The sequence below is a fragment of the Sabethes cyaneus genome, chromosome 3 (assembly GCF_943734655.1).
Source record: "Sabethes cyaneus chromosome 3, idSabCyanKW18_F2, whole genome shotgun sequence".
Taxonomy (NCBI): domain Eukaryota; kingdom Metazoa; phylum Arthropoda; class Insecta; order Diptera; family Culicidae; genus Sabethes; species Sabethes cyaneus.
In genome coordinates, this window is record NC_071355.1 from 16,548,805 (window position 1) to 16,572,427 (window position 23,623).

General features: G+C 40.7%; 2 protein-coding genes across 3 annotated transcripts in view; one reads left to right on the plus strand and one right to left on the minus strand.

Moving 5' to 3' along the window:
- Positions 1-21,537, plus strand: part of LOC128742074 (probable ribonuclease ZC3H12B) — an 86,269-nt gene extending 64,732 nt beyond the window's left edge. For both annotated transcript variants that reach the window (XM_053838282.1, XM_053838283.1), the window contains exons 2-5: positions 7,597-8,361; positions 18,324-18,810; positions 18,874-19,478; positions 19,543-21,537. In XM_053838282.1, coding sequence (XP_053694257.1) covers positions 7,597-8,361; positions 18,324-18,810; positions 18,874-19,478; positions 19,543-19,899 — 2,214 coding nt within the window. In that variant the 3' untranslated portion in view covers positions 19,900-21,537. The remainder of the gene's footprint in view (positions 1-7,596; positions 8,362-18,323; positions 18,811-18,873; positions 19,479-19,542) is intronic.
- Positions 21,538-21,671: 134 nt separating this feature from the next.
- LOC128743326 (zinc finger HIT domain-containing protein 2) lies at positions 21,672-23,003 on the minus strand. Its single transcript, XM_053839879.1, has 2 exons — positions 22,911-23,003; positions 21,672-22,809 (listed from the first exon to the last, which is right to left on the minus strand). The coding sequence occupies exons 1-2, from the start codon at positions 22,934-22,936 to the stop codon at positions 21,672-21,674; spliced, it is 1,164 nt and encodes a 387-aa protein (XP_053695854.1). The 5' UTR covers positions 22,937-23,003.
- Between the last annotated feature and the right edge of the window lie 620 nt (positions 23,004-23,623).

A 23,623-nucleotide genomic window follows, 5' to 3' on the forward strand; every position in this document is an offset into this window, starting at 1 on the left:
GGTCGATCCCTGATAAGTTGATAACCACTGATGGTCCGAATTTTGTCTCCCTATTGGCGCATTTGTGGTCGTTTATTTTGTAAAATTGATGGCGGCCGCGCGGTTGAGGGCAGCTGGTGTTAGGCGGGGCTGACGGAATCTCCACTTGTCCGCTATACTACATTTAACAACTCAAGTAAGACAAGATGTCCAGGGCAAAGCATATTTACAAATTACATCTATCTGGCATTTTTCCTCTCATCATCATCATCATCATGATCATCATCATATTTAAAATATGACATTCTGGCCTCCGGTAGAATTATCTTAGAGTCAGTTTGTAGAATCCGTGCAGGGCCGGAACGCCTCCGCTGCAGAGGATAGGCGTGTCGGATATACTTGGGGCTTTACTTGTGTTTTAGTGGGCGACATTGTCTGTCTCGTCATAGATGCGCACGAAAAACATCACTTGATATAAAGTAGCTCTGATCAATCATGTCAGTTTATCCGGAAAATCGTGTTTATACATTATCTGCCACAGCTGGCCTCCATCGACTGTATCGTATGCTGCTTTGAAATCAATAAGGATGTGATGCGTGGACACGTTGTACTCCCGACATTTCTGCAAAACCCCCCCCCCCCTCCCCCTTCGAGCCCCCATTAAGCCCTGATTCCTTACGAAGCCTTGTGCTATCCAGCCGGCGTAACAGGATTATGCCGCGTTGCAGCTCTCGAGCCGATCACGGGTGGATTTTTGTAGATAGGATAGACCACTCCTTCCATCAATTCTTCCGGTAGCTACTTTTCCTCCCAAATCATGGAAATTATACAGTGTAGAACTGTTGCCAGCGTTTTTCGGTCATGTTTATGTCTACCACCTCGTGCTGTGATTAGATTCTCTCCCTCGTTCCTACCCATCAGGTTTCGGTGTGTAGCCCTTACGAGATTGGTTCCCTTCCTCGCGCTTTTTACTCCTTAGGATCGTGGTCAACTGGTTCCCTGCTCGTCGGTATTTGGCCGTGATCTCCCTAGCAGCAATGGTCAGGTAATTTTCCCAAGAAATTTTCTTTCTCTCCACCGCTTGTTGGTATTCCCCATCAAACCCAATCATTTTGAGTTCTCCGGGGCTCTTCACCTAGTGCACCTAGTAAAAGAAGTATTCAAGTTTATTTCCTGTGTTACAGTGCTACAATGCTAGTAGCTGTAACTATGTAACTACAAAAGATACAGCAAAACTTTGTTCGGCAAAATTGTAGATAATAACTAGTTCTACAAATGCCCATACATAACTTTGTCAAATTTTGCTCGACTGAGACGGCACTGTCAAAGCAAAGCAAAGCCTAGTGTACTGGAGTCATCTGCGAGATATAACACACCTTGCACCGTTAGATACAATACATTGGATTAGGTGCGGTGTATCTGTGATGGTTATCGAGAGAGAAAGAGCGCTTGACAGCCGAGCAGAGAATCGGCAGTTTACGGATAGACACGCGAGGGATCAGATCGGTACAAATGGCGACGAGAATAAAAATGGGTAAGTTCAGTGAAAACAGGTCAAGTAATTCAACATGGAATGTGAATTACTGATACGGATCAGTGCGAGCTTTTGCTTTCGTATAGGAACGCTTAGTTTCTGTTCGAAGTGGTCTGCTGCGACGCACTTCGTGTTTGATTTCAGCTTCAGTTGAGGTTTATATTGATGTTTTTTTTGTTCTTTCGACAACTATTGTTCAGGCTGCGGCTTGCTTGCCTGTTGGGGATGGAGTGCACTTGTAGTGTTTTTGTTTTTTTTTTTGACATGATGGGTTGGTGCCGGTCCAACCACCGAATGAGCGGGCATTTGCGGAAGGGTAAACAAACGTCGTCGGGTGCATCCCAGAGCGGGACTAAGTTCGGCTGGAGTGGAAAAGGAAACGAAAGTTTTGACAGCCGCTTGATTGGAACTAGTGCGAACCTAGGTTGGACCTTGCCAAAAGTAAAAACGGTTTGGATTGTTGCCGTGTGATGTTGAGGTGTAGGGATTGTCCGGATGTGGGTGATGTGATCCTGTGTAGTGTCTGATTTTTGAGTGGTGTGATATATGGGCGGCATATGTCGAGTCATCAGATACCTAAATTAGATGGTGCAAGAACTGATAATGGAATGGTTTATGTGAGTAGTACGTTTAGACATGGCCGGTGTATGTGGGTAGCACATACAGATAAGGCATGTGGGGAGCAGAGCACATGGCCGGTGTATGTGGGTAGCACATACTGATAAGGCATGTGGGTAGCACATGACCGGTGTATGTGGGTAGCACATACAGGTAAGGCATGTGGGTAGCACATGGCCGGTGTATGTGGGTAGCACATACAGATAAGGCATGTGGGGAGCACATGGCCGGTGTATGTGGGTAGCACATACAGGTAAGGCATGTGGGTAGCACATGGCCGGTGTATGTGGGTAGCACATGGCCGGTGTATGTGGGTAGCACATACAGATAAGGCATGTGGGGAGCACATGACCGGTGTATGTGGGTAGCACATACAGATAAGGCATGTGGGGAGCACATGACCGGTGTATGTGGGTAGCACATACAGGTAAGGCATGTGGGTAGCACATGACCGGTGTATGTGGGTAGCTCATACAGGTAAGGCATGTGGGTAGCACATGGCCGGTGTATGTGGGTAGCACATACAGATAAGGCATGTGGGGAGCACATGGCCGGTGTATGTGGGTAGCACATACGGGTAAGGCATGTGGGGACCACATGACTGATCATTGTGGGAAGCACATACGGATAAGCCACCGTATAGGGTTCATGTCAATGTAGACATTGGAGGAGCACATAGCGATGTATGTGTGTGGGTAGCACATACGGATAAGCCACCGTAGGGTTGCTTCATGTCAATGTAGAAATACATTGAAGGATGGTTGATGTTTGGGTAGCACTGCATTTGTGAGAAGCACATACAGATAAACTACCGTGTGGTTGTAGAGCGACATGTGGGAAATAAAAAGATTTATTTATAACATTTTGCGACGTTTTAGGAACGTCAGTATTTGACTTTTCGGACCAGGTCATGGCGTCCGATGGTTGGATCAAGTGGAGACGCATTTAGGAATATTGTTTGAGTTTGAGCTGGAAAACAGAAAAGGAGGATAGTGGAAGATCCTCCCGGAATGGTGGAGATTGGTTCTAGGACGTATCGATTTGCAAGACCAGTATGAGAAGTAGGTTCACTACTAGGTTGTCGGGTAAAGATGGAAGCGGGAGCCACTGAGTGGACGAGTACGCTTTAATCACATTTTAGGTTAATAATTGTTATGCCCCAAAAACGGGCATGCGAAGGACACTTGAACAGCATTGGACCAGACAAGAATGAACTGTTTGACGATTTTGATAACCGGTTACGAGAACAAGTTTGTTGACTAGAATGATGCTGGGGTTGTTGCAGGTTGTTCACCCCAAACAAAAGCTGAATAAAAGACCTTTGAAATAGATAATATACTTGTTCAGAGTGGGGTTTATACGAGTTCGAAATGTATAACAATAAACTCCGTGCGACGTGTACAAGCGGTCACGAAGTCGAGTGAACGTTTCAAATGCGTTCGGATAGGTTACATATCCCATGACAAACAATGCCTGTATTGCATACGTGCTCTACTACTCTACCCTAGTGGGTTCGCAGAGGATGGATCGTTTCAAGATTTGTTGTCCAAGCGTTGAGGAACCTCTGAAGGGGCCGAACCTGACATCCGGAAGGCGGTTGTGTTGTATGAGCGCCGGAGCGAGTGATCCAGTGTCATGGTGTGATTTTGGAGGCTCGCTGATTGACCACCAAGTTGAGTGGGAGAGCTGCAACGGTCGGGCGCCAGGATCGTTTGCTAAGGAGCGGCTATTCAATGGGGTGGACGGTCCCAGGGCGATAACTCGTCAGGCATTATTCTATTTAGCAGAGCTTTTGAAGTAGATGCAAATAGCAGGAGGGGATCACGGAGTTTTCGCTTGTGTCCTCGTGTCGCCGGGCGGACGGACAAATCATGGTCTACTGTATCCGCCCTTGGTATCCTTGGGATTGATTGTGGAATCAGGGCGATTTCGGGTCCTGAGCCGGATACGTCTGCTCCATTTCCAACGGAATCGGAAGTTTCACTAGGGATGTACATTGATCTATTAGATAGAGTCAATAGGATCACAGTAACTGGCCCTGCACTCTAACAGCTGGCTGCAAAGTCTATCGTATAAAAACAGAAGGTCAAGTTTCGATAACGGAATGTAGCACCTAGGCTTTGCTTTGCGTTGTATATTGATCTTTTCGTCTCGTAGACGTGGAATGGCAGATATAAAGGGGGTTTGCTCGGAAGGTCATAGAGATGGTCAGGGACGCGACCGGTTGGGTATCCACGACTGGTGTCTGTTCGAAGGGGTGATTCAGGGCTCGGGTTTTTGCGTTTATGTAAGAGCTGCGAATGAACTGGTACTCTTGTCTATAGACCAAGCGAGGAGGGAAATGTGCGTAAACCGAGAAAGATGGTCGAAAGTCGAAATTGTCGAATCATCCATCAAAGACTGTAAATCTCTTGTCTACCTATTCGAGCGAGTGTGATCGGGGCACTTCGGTCGATTAAAAAGGTGAATGCTGCATCTCCAGAGTTTTCTTTTTGAGACACGCTATAGCGTGTCCTGCCGTGAATACGCGGACACGTTTCACGGTGAATACGTTTTCGACACTGTTCATTTGAAGGCGATTCGTGAGGCGGTGTCGTCATGTGATTGAACTAATGTTCCGGCTTAGTACAGGATGATGATTAAAGAGCGGCTTTCCCAATACAGGTAAATAATCCTAAGAGGCGATCGAGTCGTCCGGTTTCGCAACTGAGAGTCACACATATAGCACATTTGTCACCAAGGGGTGGCTGTTACGAGACACATAAAGATCGAGATTGTGGTTTTCTGGTTTGACGACTCAACCGAGAAGGTCCTAAAAATGTAAAGAATATGGAATTGATGTCAAAATCTGATCCACCATACCCTGTGACGCGAGTATTATCAGCACTGCCATGGTAAGATTTGGTAGTGTATTTTATTGAAGGTTTACCTATCGACTACTCGATGTTAGTTGTGGTTTACTGTGCAACCCGATATACCATGCTCAAACCAATGAAAGATCCTACATGTTTAATGGTAATGGTGGCATTTCCACACCATGGAGCTCAGGAAGTTCTGATTCTTACAGTATCCATTTTAACCTGACAGCACCGTACTGTCCGTACTGTACACCGAATGTTTCATGAAGCGGCTGTAGAGGTAACTCCTTAGGCAAGGAGCGAAGAAAGCTACTCGCAAGTGCAAGAAATGCAAAAGATGGTAACTTTTATGTTGGCGACACGGTATTAATGCGAAGCTTATAGCTGGGATCAACACAACCAAACTTTCGAGGGAAAGAGTTGGAAGTTGCCAGTATGCAGGTGAGTGAGATTGCTGCCAACTCAATGGAAACTAGGAGGGAGTATGCATGGAATGGAACGCACGCCAAAAGGTTTGTTCCGAACATGCTACGTGGTACAGATGTTCGACTTTAAAGCAACTGGCGAATCACAGCTGGCTCCCCAGCGCTGACATGGGCGAGGATCGAAAGGGGACAGATTTAGAGCCAGAGTTCGCTCATGTTCAAGGAGTTTCTGCAGGAAACGTAAATCGCCCCGAAGACAGCGGAGCGTTCCGGGAAAATATAAAGATTCCGAACTGAATCAATAATTACTTTCTTGGTGCAATAATAATACTATGGAGAATGCTCTTCAAGTATATAGTATCGAATGTTATCGACGACTGAGTACAGTTCTTAATTTGGGGAGGGATGTACTGGAGTCATCTGCGAGATATAACACACCTTGCACCGTTAGATACAATACATTGGATTAGGTGCGGTGTATCTGTGATGGTTATCGAGAGAGAAAGAGCGCTTGACAGCCGAGCAGAGAATCGGCAGTTTACGGATAGACACGCGAGGGATCAGATCGGTACACCTAGGTGCTACATTCCGTTATCGAAACTTGACCTTCTGTTTTTTTTATACAACTTCGCAGCCAGCTGTTAAAGTACAGGACAATTGCGGAGCTAGTGCTACGAGACGGTTTCTACTGAACTCTACTTTGATGCGATGCATTCTGCGGCGTTCGAGCAACGCAGCGTCAGCGTTTTGTTATATTCGACTTGCTGTAATTATCACTGCTGCTGCTGCTATTATGTAACCTTGCATAATCGATTTTATTAGCAGCAACTGCAAGTTAATTGCCTGCACTAGGCTATTGGATCTAAAATTTATACTATACTATTCTATTTATTTCCGCCAGTGTTCTTGCCAGTGGTGATATCCCACTGTCGATTATAAATGATGACACTGGGCGATTGTTACTATTGGAAAGTCATATTTGAGAGTAACATTATACTTCATAATTCATTTGTTTATGAATCATATAATAATGTTGATTCGAATATTGTTCTAATTTGTGGACATCGTAACTTTACATTAATATTATTGATATCATATTTCTGTACATATGTTGTAAAGAAATCTAAACTGTAAAAGTGAATTTAATCATTTAATTTTACATTGAATAGCTAGTAATAATCCGAATCATTTTGGGAAAGCTTTTTAGTTATTCCTAATTGCTTACATTATTCCGATGTCTGATTCTGCGACGCGTTCAAACGGCGTAAATTAACTTTTTTTAACTGCATCCTATATATAGCACTTTAATTTTCTGCGCAAAAGATTTGAGCACCACTTTTGGAAATCTAGCTGGATTCTATGCTATTTTTATTTCAATTACTATTACTATAAATAACATGTGCTAATTGTACAATGGAAGCAACGGTTTTCAACATGCTAAATTTACACCTGCTCGGTCTAAGTGCCTGCCCGATACCTTAGAAGTCAATATATATTGCAATACTGTGCTATTGCGGTAAAACTTCACCGCCAAGCTATACAGCTTGTTGTGCATCATTCCTTGGTCGATAGTCACAATTACGCTGTGGCGTCTGTTATAAAGGTGTTCCATTCCTGTCTCTGTGTGTCGATACGGCGGGCACGGACAGGGAAGCGAGCCAGCCAGTCAGTGTCGGTGTCAGACATGGGAGAATTTTTTTTTCAACTCTGTGAATTTTTATCACCTTCCATACTTGAGCTTAGCCATAGTCAACTCACGGTTTTTGTAAACACACACAAAAAAACAACTTCTCGCTTCTTTACATCATACGTTAATTGCACAACAGCAGCGCAGCGCTGGCTGTGAACGGTCGTCGTCGGTTGACAGAGTACAGATTACGACGCAAAACGGCCATACGACGCCTCATCCTAAATGCTGAGAGGCAAACATCCGCCTAAAGTGTGTTTGCGTGAGTATTTAAATTATCACCCCTCCAAGGGGCTGAAGCAAGCAAGCAAGCAAGACGTATTGTGTAGAAAGAAGCATTTTTCGCCGCATGACTGCACTACAATTGAAGTCCTGCAGTCAGCCACGCCGTTGAACGTTATTGACTGTTGGCAAATACGGTTGACTGGCCGTGGTCAATCGGAAGTCCTACACAGCATACTAATGGATTCCTTTTTTCCTGGTTTCTACTTACAGCAATACCTCGACTCGCTATGTGTAACCGAAGCCGAAGACTCCAGCTACGATAGTGACTGCGAAGGAGATGATCTGTCCCATCAACAAGTGTCACGCACAACGAGTGACACGCTGGGACAGGAATTTGCCGAGTATGTCTGCCAATCAGACCATCAGTTGCAGTTATTTCAGGATAGATCTTCCGGATATACGCAACGGGTGGAGTTCGCTTTAAAGTTGGGCTACACTGAAAGGCTTGTTCAGGCGGCTCTGCAGCGGCTAGGACCAAACCCGGCCCAGAACGAGCTGCTTGCCGAGCTGATCAAGTTGGGCTCCCAGCCCGGTGTTAAAGGTGCTAGTGAATTTGCGGTAGATAGTGGCCTAAGTGATCCATTGCTGGCGGGATCATCCGAGTATGGGGCACCGAGTTTGATGCTCCCCTCTGCGGGGGGTGGTTTAGTGATTGGCGCCAGTACCAGTGCCAGTGAAGAATCTCTTCGTCCAATAGTGATAGATGGTAGCAATGTGGCGATGAGCCACGGTAATAAGGAGGTGTTTTCCTGTAGAGGTATTCGGTTATGTGTAGATTGGTTCAAAAATCGAGGCCATAAAGATATTACGGTTTTCGTACCGAAGTGGCGCAAAGAGAGTGCCCGACCGGACAACCCGGTCAAAGATGGCGAAATTCTGAACGAGCTGGAGAAGGAGCGAATGCTGGTGTTCACACCTTCGCGGCTGGTCGGCGGGAAACGTATGGTCTGCTACGACGACAGGTACATTCTAAAGGTGAGTAATTTTGATGATTCACTAGTTGAGAAGGTGTGTTTCATTTTTGCTGACCACGGAACTTTTTTAAATTGTAGGTTTCAATAACATTTCTCCGGTACAATCAATTGACAAATAATAATTTAAAATGTTTAACACAATATTCGTATGATGTCAGGTTTGTGGTAAAAGGCGGCAAATTTTGCTTAATACTTTGATTACCGAATAGAGGAGAGTTGAAATCGCGAAAAGTTTGTTGGACAAAACTTCCTATTTAAAACTACCAAAATAACGAAGATTTAGGTAAAATTCTACTAAGGTCATATCGTGCAATTGCTTAGTTTTCGTTAGCGGGATGCTATGCCTCAGTTTTGATGGCACAGCTCTAATAAAACAGGTGTAACCGCAACTGACTTTTTCCTAACAATAATCATAGTAGGAAAGGCTGATTTGAATACAGTGGATAATCTGTCAGTGACCGTTATCAGTTATAAGACGATAGAAAATGTGAGCAGTTGCGTCAGTAGTCATGACCGATTTTATCATTATTCAAATAGTAGACATAGGTACACGGATTTTGATAACAGGTAGATTATTATTAATGAATTAGGGCGATGATAAGATAAACGTTGTCTATTAGATCGATCAAACATTTGCCGATGAATAGAAACTTATTAAAATATCCTTACGCAGCAATTCGATATTCCTAAATTACTAAATAACGGTACTTGGGTGGTTGCAGAAGGTTACAGCTATAGTTGCCTACTATTGGAGGTTTTATGTGCATGTTGAGTCTGACTTAAGGACAAGTTTTCAATCCAAAAGACATTCATTGAATGTATCTATGCGATGAATGCACATATTTATTGGATAGAGTTTGAGATATGGCTAAGGAAGTACTTAAATATAGTTTTTGTATTCAAACAATTTACTATTTAGTGGTCCCACCGCACTATGGGCCAGAAATTAAAATTTCGGGACAAAAATATTTACGGTTAAACGACATGTCTCAGTACAATGTATTCTTCGGTAACTTTTTAAATAAAAAATTGATGCATATTTTGAAGGGATCGTCCAATATTTAAGCGTAACTTAAACTACAATTTAAGTAATACCTTTTTGAGTAAACTTTTTTTCATCTTTTCGGTTTCAAAATATTAAAGATAAACCAATTTCAAGTAATTTTTCTGAAGATTTGAAACTTCTACCTTTTACCCATTTTCAGCAATAGACCTTTATTTATAAACGACCCCTCAAATCACATTTCTTCTTGTAACATGTTTATTTCAACAGACAGCTCAATGTGATGTTCTAGAAAATATTTTGCACATAAAAGAGGAATATTTTTGCTGAAGACTGTTTTGCTTTATATGCATTAATTAATAAGACATAAGTGATTTTAGGTTAAAAACCGTCCGATGATAAATCCGAATATCTGCAAGTATCTGCAATTAGTTTGCATACCAATTTGTAGGGAATTATAAATGCTATCTGCCCAAATGTGTATTTCAGAGAATACCTGGGAATAGCGTGGATTTTTTTATACATTTTATAACTTAATAAATATGCGTCCTAGCGTGAAAGGGTCTTCACAGAAAATATGTATTTCAACATACTGAATAACTTTGTAGAACAGTGATGGCCAAACTGCGCCCCGCGGGCCGCATGTGGCCCTTTCAGGTGATTCGTGCGGCCCGCGAACTGATTTGAAAGATGGTGGACTTAGGAGAAAATTTTTTGATCACATAGGAGTCCCTCAGTTTGATCGTTATGCCTCGTGCATGTTGTGAATCTAAATGCTTTCCGGTTTAAATCTTATGGTGATTCCTAGAAAATGGTTTTTGCTGTCGCCTATTTTGCATTTCGTTATGCACAGGAATGGCCAGAGATTATTGTGGCCCGCGGCCTTCATGGGCGATCTGGTTTGGCCCGCACCATGCGTATGCCTGTGCACCACTGTTGTAGAACATTTGAAAGCAATAAAATAATCGTGTGCAAAGTTAATTTTGAGTGTAATTGATTTTTAAGTGCCCTTTTTTGACACATCATTATATTTCGCAACCGGTAAGAGATAGATAATTACTTTATTCAGCAAAGTTGCCTATTTTAGTATGTTCTGCAACTTTTGGAGAAAAAACCTTTTTTTTTTAATTTAAGAAAACAAAAGTTTGTATCGCCCTAATAGGTGAATTCAAGGTTACCCTAATAGTGCAGGAAGATGCGCTATATTTTATTATTTTACTTCTCCGAAGACACCACCCTTGAAAATATACCCATTTTTCATCAGACGGTTTTAGCCTAAAAACAGTTGTATCTTATTAATGAATGCAGAAAAAGCAAAACAGTCTTCAGGGAAAATATTCCACTTTTATGTGCAAAATGTTGTCTACAACATCACATTGAGCTGTCTGTTGAAATAAACATGTTACAAGAAGAAATGTGATTTGAGGGGTCGTTTATAAACAAAAGTCTATTGTTGAAAATGGGTAAAAGGTAGAAGTTTTATATATTCAGGAAAAATAGTTGAAATTGGTTTATCTTTAATATTTTGAAACCAAAAAGGTGAAAAAAAAGTACTCAAAAAGTTATTACTTAAATTGTTGTTATAGTAACACCTAAATATTGGACGACCCCTTCAAAAGATGCTTCATTTTTTCATTCAAACAGTTGCCAAAGACCACATTGAGCTGAGACATACCGTTTAACCGCAAATATATGTGTCCCGAAATTTTATTTTCTGGCCCTTAGTGCCACGTAACTTCTTGTAGAAGTAGTTATTAATTTCAACAGTTCGATTAATTCGAACGAAAAAACAGCATTAAGGGAACAGAAAATTTCATTGGCGCTCATTTCTAGGAGGGGTTATAGCCACGGCATTTTTTTCGACCATTTTAATTCTTCGGAATATAAAAAAATAAAATATACCGTTCTGATTCAAACTTCGAACACTTTCATGGTCGACATTCAAAGCTCGAATATTTCAGTCTCAGACATCGAACATTTGTATTACTTTGAAAAGTATTAATGTTTTTAGTGTCATTTAACTTAAATAAGTGAAATTTGATCCTTTTTCTAAACACTGTCTTTTTAAATCCACCTAACAGTATGATTTAAATTTTTTACACAATAATTAGTTTCAATCCGTATTTCTGCAGTCAATTGCTAATATTTTCAAACTCTATGTACCACATCTGAAGCAAGTTAACTTTGTACAGCTTTACAATGCAGATAATTCATTTTCCCGAAGGAAAATCCGGAAAAACCGCATATTATTCGTGGGTGTTCGAAGTTTGAATCACACCTCAAAACGTGATTCAAACTTCGAACACTTTTTATTTATCTAATATCTTTGAAATAATGCATGAAATATTGTATTTTAACTATGCTTTAGTACATATATATCTTGCACTTACCTAATAATCGCGAAGTGGGAAGGTAAATGTTCTAAAATTGGCTAAATAATGCAAACGAAAAAACAGCTACTTTTGCACGAAACGCTAAGAGTATGCGAACGAAGTTAAAATCTGAGCTCTCACTTTTTCCAACGCCTGCTGATTTCTTACAAGGAGTCCTACAGTTTAATGTCATACCTTACCGGATAGAGGACATTCTAACGAACACGGTGGTGTTCAATAAGCATAATATTTTATCCTATTAGCGATACTAACGAGCATTTTATTCTGAAGTGTTCGAAGTTTGAGACTGTTCTAAGTTTGAATCAGAACGGTACAATAAAATGTACATTAATGCTTGGTATCTTATAACTATGATGTACATAAATATTATTCTCAATTTTTTACTATCTAAAGTTATCTAACTCCTAATGCTTAGGCCCCCCTAGACCCCGTTCCCCCCATAGTTCCGCCAATGTTTATAATGCTTGTTATACTGGCACCATGTCACAGTGTTGGGCATTTTTTAAAATTTATCGTACAAAATGGGTAGAAGGGATTCAGAATTTCTTATAATTTTATCCGTGGACCTGTTTTCCTAGAAAACTTCAATGGAAATTTTCCGATTTTCTCGGACATCGGTTATTGACCAACAGTTTAACCAAGCGACGTACAACAAACTTTTTTAATGAAAATACTTTTCGCAAAATTTTCCACGACGGTGGAAAACTCTAATGAAAAGACAGAAAAAGATATTCTATTTCTTGAAGAAATTTTAAAATATTTTTGTCGTGTTCGCCAATTTATAATCTTTGATTTTTTTCCCAACCGTCCGGCTAGCTTCGAGGTACGATGCTGTTCTAACAAGTCAGATGCCGTATAGAGTCGGTAGGATCGATGCACTAGGCTCGTAATTGTTCTGTATTCCAACAGCAGCCCGCCAGTGCATGAATGCTAAGGGGATGAAAGATTAAATTTGCACTGATAAGTTGCTAACCACTAATGCTCCGAAATTTGTCTTGCCTATTGGTTCATTTGTGGTTGTTTGTATTGGAAAATTGAAAGCGGGAGCGCGGTTGAAGACCGATGTCAGGCGGGGCTGACGAATCCTTCTTCACTATACCACATATTGCAACTCGAGTGGTACAAAAAGTCCAAAGCACATTTGCAAACACGATCTATAATTTTTCTTCTCATCTTCATCATTATCATCATCATCATCATCGTCATCATCATCATTATATTTAAAATATGACATTCCGGCCTTTGGCAAAGAGATCTTAGAGTCAGTTCGTGGAGTCCGCGCAGGGCCGGAACACCGCCTGCAGGTATAGGCGTAACGGCTAGGCTTGGGCTCTACCTGTGTTTTACAGAGCGACATTGCCTGTCTCGTCAGGTAGAACTGATATTTGAGGTCTCCCTGACACTTTGTTGACATCACAAAAGGGCCCAGCGCAGAGTTTTATACGCTATTAAGCGACCAGTTGGATAACCCGAAAAAAAGGAAAGAAAGGAGAACATGAGAAAGGAATCCACAGCCTGAAAGTGTATCAAACACGACCAGACTTGCTTAATTTTTAAACTTAACCTTCCATGCAAGCTGATCACGGCGGCAATTTAAAGTTAGGTACGATTTTTAGTTCTTAATTGAAGTAGGGTTTATTACTAATTCCCGCCGTAGTAAGGAAATTAGTAGGAAATTTAGTTTGTTGGTCATGCAAGTTTTCGCAGCTGCAGAATAACGATAATGTATTGCATGAGTTATTTTCCTTTTATGAATAACGGGAATTGAAGCGATTAGTCGACTTTTTTCTTCGTCGCCCGAAAAAAGGTTGGAATTCTTTAATGAAAAAAAGCGTTTAAAGAGATAAGTTCAGATAACTTAAACGGTGGACCTGAAAAGGTCCGTTTGTTAACCACGTCTTTCAGATTGATTTATTGGAGTTGAAGTGAAGATTCACATCATTAGGAATGTTTTTACCGGACAAACGCTACTGCTAGAATCTGTCATCAAGATAGATATTTATATTTATGGCTACTGCTGCCACTAAATGCGCTGACCGTTCGTAAATAGTCACTGGATGGCAGTGAGCTGGGGGGAGTCAAAGCGGCTACTGCTTGCTGCTAAATGCGCTGACCGTTCGTCAGTGCGATCGTTCGATGAATGAGGACTGCGAACCCAGTGTGTTATTTGATAGTCACTGTCGCTGCTTCTCGGAAGCTGGTGTTGGTGGTGGGGAAGCGAAGTCGGTTTTTTCATGTGTGGACTCATCACTGCGACCAGTATAAGTTGATCTATTGTGATATCGTCCGGGTGTTTGCTGTATGACCTGCACTGCATTTCTTTTTGCTATAATCGCTATTGAGTGAGTGATATGCTTATTAAATTTTATGCGTGCTTGTGTGCATTTTGGTTTACCCTTCCTTCAAAGCTTGATCTACTTTACCGACTTATTCCTCGCTGCCAGTACTATCCCATATTATAGCCGTCCCTGGCGAGGACTCATTCGTACCTCTGACCAGTACACTTAACTGTAGGAGGGACATTTGGACTGTAAAAGGCTTCAGAGGGTAAATATAGAATTTAGCATGAAGGAAGGGTAAATAAGGGGGGCCTGAGAATAAATCCATGCTAAATCGAATGACAATGACATCGAATGGCTTGATTCTACTAAGGATTCGAACCCACGACCACTCGCTTGTCAAAGCAGACTCGGTAACCTTGCGGATACGGAGCCTCCCAAGCCAAGTCGGTTACTACTGCTAAACTGATTATCCGACTACACTAAGCAATCGAATATTTTTTATACCTGTGATGACGATAACGAACAAAATGTAACGAGAACCTTTGAATACAATTCTAGACACATTTAGTTCGCCTATATTTTAGTAGTATCAAAACTGTAATGAGTGTAAATTTTTGTGCAATTGGTGTACGATTGTACAACCGTACCGCACGCAACTTTATGGAAACGTTATTATCGCTACGGTAAATTAGCACTGCTTTTATTCCGACCAATCACAGAGCGTGGATTTCTAGTTCAGACAATACCTAATATTTTTCAGTTGTTTTTAAGCTTGTTAGGGAAACTGAAACAGTAAGAGAATCAGAGCCAGAGAAATATCTCCATTGGAGTTTTGTGGGAAAATTGGTAATTTCTAATTTTGAAAAAAAAAAATATCTCGTTTAGGCCATTGCAAATCATTTTCAAAGTCTTTGTCACCCCGCCCCCCCTTGGAAATTGGCTTGAAAAATCGGGGGGCAAAAAAATAATTTGTAGGATATGAGTTAAATTTGTTTTATAAAATCAATTGTCTGTGGGCTCTACAGCTTGAAAACTCGAAAAATGAGTGTACGAGTTGAGTTAACGCTTCTAGCACGAACTAGAAATGGAAGTTCGCACAGTGGAATTTCCGAAACTCGACCAAAAAATTTTTCTTTCGTTTTTGTCTTTTTGTTCGTAGATTTTTGCATGAAAAATAACAACTTATTTATTAAAAGTAAGAATAGATTTGGTTTTCACGTTTAAACTTTAAGTAAAAATGCCTAAACCCCATTTTTTTTACTCGATTAAAAAATTCTCTTTGTTTTTTTTTCACCACCCCCTTCAGTGGCCCAACACTGGAGGGACAATAACTTTTTTAAATATTTGTAATGGGCTTATCAGTTTTAAACTGTGCCCGCGTACAAAATATCATAAAATTCTAAAACTCTCCGGCACAAACTGTAAAAATGTTTAAAAAATCCCGTAAAGTTGCAATTGCTTGCAGATCTGATCCTTGTTAGTTATCAAGCCATCTGATATGATTTGAGTATAGTAAGTAGTAAAGTGTTGATATTAATACCTAGTTTATAAAATTTCGTGAGTGCGTGGATAGAAAAATTAACGATTCAGATGACCGATGTAGATGCGGTTGCCATTTTAATACTATTTTAAATAATATTTTAGGTCAGCAATTTTAAGTTTCTGCAGTCGGAAATTCGACACATTCTTCCACAGACACCGTATTTGCTTCGTTTAGCACCAAATGACTTCTGATGAAACTGGTTGAAAGATCACTCCATAGAAGAGGATTCAAAGTGAATCGGTGCTTTAAAAGCCGATTTCAATCCTCCAGTCGAGGACTGGAAAACCCGGCCTTATAAGTGCAGCGTATTGGGAGTGGTTTACTTTAAAGGCGACGACGGAATGAATTTATAATGATTCAAGATTTTTTAAAAATAAATATTGGCCATCCATATATCACGTGGGCAGCTTGGAGGGGGTGAAGGTATGAATATGTCCACGCTTGTCCACGGAAGGGGGGAGGGGGTATTGAAAATGCCCACGTGGACAATTTTTTTTCATAAAAAGAATAGAAGTTAGAAGAAATATGGAATTAATTATATATATTAGCATTAACCTTTGATCAGTGATTGTTTTTGAGCTTAAATAAAGCTTTAGCTTCTGAGGCATATGTTGGCCTTAACATTATGAGAGCACATGTCTGGCATGAATCTCGTTGAAAAGATTAAACCTGCGTTAGTACACATAGATGATAATTGCCCAGCCTGAAAGTTGAAGTAAAGCAATAATAAAGATATTAATATTTTTTTACAACCCTTGCCTCTTTTGAAAAATGACAAAGGTTACGAAAGTATACCCAAAGCCTTCGTTCTCATTCTGAGAGGTTTCAAGGAATTAAACCCACGAATATTCACCAGTCACGTGATTCATTTATCATTTAGGTCGCGCTTGCACCAAATGTGGATTACATTTTGCCACAAAATCAAATACAGAACTCCACAAAAGGGCATCCATGGGCAGCGTATTTCCAAAAGGATTCGCCTTAAAGAAATTATACGAACCCATCGCGTCGGAAAGGTCGTGTGTTGTGTTGAAGTAGACGGCCAAGCTGAGGTGTTCTGGTTAGACAGGGATACTCTGGACAGAGAAGAATAATCGAGCGAAAGTCAAGCTGAAACGGACTTTATTCCAGTCGATAATAATTGACAATAGACAAGATCACAAGAATTAAGATCGTAAACCCTTCATACGGATTTTAATACACTGCGGAAATTTGATAGAAAGTCCATGGAAAAACTCAAATTTCTGCAGCGACTCAAAATACGTGTGCGTTGTATCGGGGCCTTTATACTAGAGTCCTTTCACGTAAGCTTTTTTAAGTAAATACTGCATAAATCAAGTTGAAAACAAAATTTAGCACCATACTTTTCTGTTTCGTTAAATTTTACATAAGAAAAAAATGTCCACGTGGATTAACAGGGGAGGGGGGTGGGGGTTGAGTCAATGTCCGCGCTTGTCACGAAGGGGGACGGGGGGTTCAAAATTGGTATTTTTCTGTCCACGTGGTATCTGGATGGCCCCTTTAAAACCTTTCCTACTTTTTGAATCTAGTAGTAAACTGAGCATTTTTTTGCTGTTAACCCTCTAACGGGTAAGACCGTCTGTAGACGGCCTTCGCTTTTGGAGCTCCACAGCCGCATACGAAATTTGTTTTTAATTGGCAATATGGAAAATGTGTTCAGAACAGATTTCTTGACATTTTGATACTAATATCGTAATATTCTGACCATGCATTCAAAAGTTATCATCTTTCGAAAACAAAAATTCCGAAAAATTCCGAAAATAATTAATGCGCGAATATTCCGTTTTTTACTTTTGAAGGAAAAGGACATCTAGAACAAAATGATTGACCTAAAAATAATTTCTATGAGTAAATTTCATGCATTATTTTAATTTTGTAATATATCTGAATTGAAAAAATATCTGGGCAGAGTGTTAGACATGAAAAAAGAAAAAGAGAAATTGGACTTTTTCTTACCTAGCGCTCCTCCAGATCATTATTTTTGCATGAAAATCAGATGCATTAAGGTTTTTTTGTGTGTACTTTCATGATAAAATAATCATTAGCTTGATCGCATCGTTTTTACGGTGTTGCCCGTTAGAGGGTTAAATGTTATTTTTTGTTATTTAATATTTAATAGAAATATATAACGTTTATTGTTTTAGTACAAAAATTTCATGTAAAGCCAAAATTTTTTCAGCATTTCCAAGAACTGATTTATAGTTACTTCAGTTTTTACCATCTCATGACATTTCTATTGAATATGACAATTTTAGTGTTGTTCCAGATTCCCCCAAGGAACACTCTAAATTGGCATAACGAAATTCTAAACTGTCATAAAGCACAAAAAAGAATATATTGAAGATTTTTTGTAAATAACCAAAAAAACAAGTTAAAATTTAGACCATAGACCATTTATAACTTAAAGTATAAGCCTCATAGTTGGCTTCGAGGTACGACACTGGTCTAACAATCCAATCGTCGTATGTTCAAGTCTCGGCTGGGGAGGTTGCTAGAATCAATAGGTCATTAGGATCGTATCTGTGATGATTCCATGGCTTTGAAAGATTAGATACCTAATTAGTCTTGAAATACTCGCGCAAAGTTTTCTGTCAATCGAAAAAGTATCAAAACCTAGAAGACTAAATATGCCGTGAGACGCTCAATAAGTTAATTAATAGTTTTACATAAATTTAAAATTATGTGAAGGTAATATATTTTCTCAATTTTATTTATTTCCAGCTCGCTGCCGAGAACGACGGCATCGTGGTATCAAACGATAACTATCGTGATCTAGTGCAGGAGAGCTCTGAGTTCAAGAAGGTGGTCGAAGAACGTGTGCTGATGTACTCGTTCGTCAATGATCGTTTCATGCCCCCGGATGATCCACTCGGTCGTTCCGGGCCAACGTTGGAGAACTTTTTGCGCGTCCAACCGCGCAAAGGCGATCCGCCGCCACCCTGTCCGTATGGCAAAAAGTGCACTTACGGAAACAAGTGTAAGTTTTACCATCCCGAGAGGGGTAGCTTGCCGCACAAATCGGTAACGGAACGACTGTCGGAGTACGCAGCCCGCCACTTGCAGGCTAGAAGTGGTGCAGGTGTAGGGGACGGTACCAGCGGTACCGGCGTCGGCAACCGGAATGTACTCCAAGGAAAATCCCTCAGCGTACCCCTGTCGAACAGCAGTAGTGAAACTAGTCCAATTAATGACAAACGAAAAGCATTATGTAAGTAAGATTGGCATGGTTGATTGGTTTTTCAAACTAATTTTTGTTCTACCTTAAAACTAGGTCGCACAAGATCCAACGTACCTCCGGACAGTAGCAGCACCAGTAGTAATTTATTCAACATTAATCTGGGCGATCAGATGCAACAGTCGCAGCCGCTGCATGCCCAGCAGCATTCGTACATGCCAACACCGAACTGGGACCATTCACCTCTTCCGCTGCCCCACAATTTAGTCGATTCGCAATTATTTCCCAAATCTCATAGCATAGAAAATATCTCAAAGGAGACGTACAGCCAGCATCATCATTCGAATAGTTACAGTGCATCACTGTGGAATCGTCAACAGCAACAACAACAGCAGCAGCAGCAACAACAACAACAGCAACAGCTGTCGGCTTCGCAATCCCAGCAGCAACTGGGCGAACCATGCGATCGCAGCCTGGACCCAAGTGTAAACCTGCACCGTAAGCTGCAGCGACAGCTGACGCTCAATCCGGCAGGATGTGATCCTCGAATCTATCAGTTGCAGCGCAACAATGCAGCACTCGCGGGACAGCAGCAACCTCAGCATCATTCGACCGTACAACTATCGCCTCATCGACCTTTGGCACCTTCTCTCAGCGGTGGGGCCCGACCGAATCCGGCGGCTCAATGGGATTTGCATCAGGTGAGTCGATTGCGTTCGTGTAAATTAACTCAATGGTTCATTAATGTGATGTTTTGCTTTTTAGAATGTCACTCGCATAGCTTCGGCGCCAGATCCGTCCCGTCCTTGGCATACTGGTCCACCGCCAGCATCCTCTTCGGAGCCACATATCAACCTTTGGCCTCCACCTCCAACAGCCCAGCAGCAGCAGCAGCAACAGCAAGTAGCACAGACTGTTTCTGGGAGTGTTATGGGTCAACCGGCACCAGTAACCCCGACGCAAACGCACCAACAGTTGCAAGACCAACGTCGTCGGTTGCACTACCATCTGGCTAGCATTTTTCCCGAGGAACAGGTCCAGGCAGTGTTGCAAATGTACCCCGATGAAACTAATCCGCAGAAGATTTGCGCCGCAATTCTGGCCATGTTTCCCAAGATGTAGAATTTGAATGTTCTCCCGTGTGTATAAGAACTGCCTCTCGTTTGATTGTGAAGGTTCAATGTGATCAGTACTCAAAAGGTATGTTGGTATCACTGTTTTTTTATTGGCTGAACGATGCAACATCGTTCCCTCGTAGACGCGATGATTAGTCCTCCTAGAGGACTGCCCATTATTTGTTTTCTGTACTTTTAAGACGAAATACTCAGCCAGTGTTATTAAAGTGACAAAGATGCAGGAAACAAAACTCTAATAATTTAGGTGCCAAAAGTCTATTCCTCTTTTAAGTAGATCGAATGAAAGAAAAAAAAAGGGTAAAGGAAAAACACAAACATCGTTCAAATTATCGCTTCCAGTCGTTGAGAGAATTCCAATTTTATAATCAAACAATTTAACCCTATTTAAAACGTGAACAAAACTCTTACTACTAAGCATCAAGAAGATTCAATCTCAAGCTTTGCGCTCTTTAGCACAATTATCTGTTTACGCGGTAGCATTTTTTGATTTTTACCTACCATTTTTAATAGTTATATTTCTTATACGCATCCACTTCTATTAGGAGCTATTTAATCGTTACATGTTAGTTCTGTTTTTCTGTTGACTTTATATAAATTAACTAAAGAAAAGTAACACAAAGCATCTACGCGCATCTTTCTTCTCATTTCACTATTCAACATTCTGAAAACTTTCAACATCATAACTTTGAGCACGTACTGAAAGGTATTAGTCTAGCATCAGAGCACGATTAAAGTCTTAAACATCTTAATTCTTAGCATGGCTGTAAGTTCCACGATCTGTTGCGGTCCGCCCGCAACAGATTGATGCGTGGATAGAGATTTGCCTCATACGAATGAACTTGGAACGTGCTTAGAAATTAGCGTCCAGCGCAAACACGGAAATATTGTTGATAGTACAGACAGAACTTAAGCAGTCAGCACAAAGCATTACTATTAGTAGCCAGCGGAGCCGTAATAACCAAACACTGAGATATTCATCAGAAATTTCGTGTAACTTCATATTGAAGCACCTTTTTTTGGTTGCACTACCGACGTGAATGAGCGTTGCGCGGCGCGTTCACTACCTCGATCCCGTCAGGATGGTGGCAGCTCGTTCGTGGTGTAAAATCTCGTAGCTCCATAGAGGGTGATCCTAATCAGTATTGTTCGATTGTTTGGAAAGTTTCAGCAACGTAAGCTACTGTTTCACGTTTCCTTGTTACAGACCGACAAGCGTGTTTAGTGTTTGTCCGCCGCTATTGCCATCGAGTTGACACCGGCTGGTTGGCCAGAAACTATGCTAAGCTTGAACGAAAATACGGGCAAAATAGTTCTAACAACTTCACGATATATAAAAGAAACGGAACCATTAGTGTGCTCTTGTATTCAAAGACAATTTAACAGTAAAATTTTACTCCATTAGGTCCGTTTTTATTGTTAAAAAAAGGTAATGTAACCGGAGTAGTTGGGATATATACCGAACGGTATAAATAGCAGAGGTTAAAAAAGGAATATCATTCAGAAAATGTTGAAAAGCATAGAAAATAAACAGACAAAACCCACATGCTATGCATATAAAACGTAAAATGTTTAAAACTGAAGCATTATCATGAGAATATTGAGAACGAGAGAAAGATGAATTTAAAAATACATAAGTAGGTATTCATTTCAACGGTCATTTGCAATTTAAATTTGAACTAAAAAGAAATTTTTCTGTGCATTTCTTTCATCTTTTCGAAACTGAAAAACAAACTTATATTGGTTTAACCAAAAACTATATTACATATGGTACTGAACATATGCCAACATATAGTCAATTTTCTTTAAACAAGCTTTCAACTTGGCTAGTTCGACATTTTTCCGATGACCAGCATCTGCGTTGTTGTATTTGGTGCTAAATGCTCCTTTAGAACCTTCACTTTCACTCACTGCCGCCTTAAGTACTTTTTGGGTGCTGTAAGTTTTAGCTTGACCGAACAACCGGCGGATGTCCGACAGTGCCGCCAGTAGGAAATGCTTTCGATGTTTCGCTCCACAGCTCGGTGGTCCTCGAAGTAGCGCCCGTACGTCTTCGCTCAGTAAACGACTGGTGTCCTCATCGCTCGGTAGATGTTCCACCTGGCAATCGTGGCATACCGCTTTTACAGCTATCGCTTCCGAGTCATACACGTTATTCGCTTTTAGATTCCCACTAATCGATATTAGAATGTTGGCCGCTTCCTGAGTACACCCATCAAAGTCACCGTTAAAATACCGATAAAGGAAGCTGTAGCCTGCCAGTATATTAATCAAATTAAATTTAATTAACGGCGAAGGCGTTTTACTAGACAGATTAGTAACATCCGTAACATTTGTCCGTATAGCAGGACACTGTTCCAGAAGAAACTTCTCTCCTTCGGATGTATCATCGTTGCCGGATGGCTGAATTAGCTCCACCTTGTAGTCCCGTAACCACCAGGGTATAATCTCCGGCAGTATTTTACTAATGTCTCCATTCTCCAGCATTCCTTGAAACTCTTTCCTTTCTTCGTCGGTCAATCGTTCCCATATAGCGTCAGCGTCATCGAAGTTAACACCTTCCAACCGATCAGCCAACTCCAGTACGGTTTCTTCGTCATCATCATCCGAATCGATTTCTTCCAGACTAGCTAAGCAGTTGCTGTCATCGTTGTCGTCGTCGTCATTCCACTCAGTAACGGAACCGTCCAATCGTTTAAGGATTTCTACCATGCTTTGGGACGTCTCTCCTGCCGCAGCCTGTTGGGTAACATTCTGAGTCATAGCCATTTCCTGTATGACATTTTCTCGGTAGAAGCTCTCGGAGCACTGCTCGTGTTGTGCAGATTTGTAGCATCCCAAAGAGCAGTACAATATGTTACATCTTGGGCAGCAATATTTTGAGGAAGCGACGTTGCATCTGTAAGTTATAGTATAAATTATTACATTTTGACGCTAACTACAACAGCAGATTATGCTAGTTCAATTTTATAACAAATGATTACAAAGTTTTTAACTTACATTTTACAAATTTCTTCCTGCTCCATAAGGCTTTAAAAAGAATTACTATTTTTTACTGTTTTTGAGAATATGTACATCAAAATACGACTGCAAAGTTTACTGATTTGATAAGCAAAAGGCAATCAAAAACGCAATGCAAACGTACTAAAAATATATTATTATGAACGAAACATAAACAAAAAATTGAGATTAAAAGGAAATCGGTACGATTTATGTCAAACAAGTTTTACCGAATGTCAGTATAGTAATGGGCGATGTCGCATCGATAATCGAAACATCGATGTTCCGGCACCGATTTTTCGATGTTTCGATTCGATGTGAGCTCACAGAAAAATCGATCACATCGATGTTATTTTTTCGATTCAAATCGATGTCCTGATATAGAACAAATTGGATGAATCCTGGACAATTCAGATCGGCGCGATTTACTCAGTTGACGGCGCTGCTGATTCGAATTTACTTCGTAAGAGTATGAATTTTTTATTCAAATCTTGCAAAACTTCGCATATATGCGAACCGAATGACTGCACCATTAAGAAGAACGGCGAGTAAGTATAACATCATACCGTCACTTTGTTTTATTTTCTGCAATAAATTGCTCAAGTGGACTCCATTAAAAATTCCCATTCCATTCAAATGAGAAATTATCTATTTCCAATCTTGATCCTTGATACAAAAAGTTCTTAATCTTTGATACAAACCGGTGGAAAAAA

Bases quoted from the DNA above. Each gene is read 5' to 3' on its own strand.
- LOC128743326 (XM_053839879.1), bottom strand. From the start codon at position 22,936: ATGGAGCAGGAAGAAATTTGTAAAAT. The intron at 22,810-22,910 runs GTAAGTTAAAAA...TATAACTTACAG, and splicing joins CAGGAAGAAATTTGTAAAAT to ATGCAACGTCGCTTCCTCAA.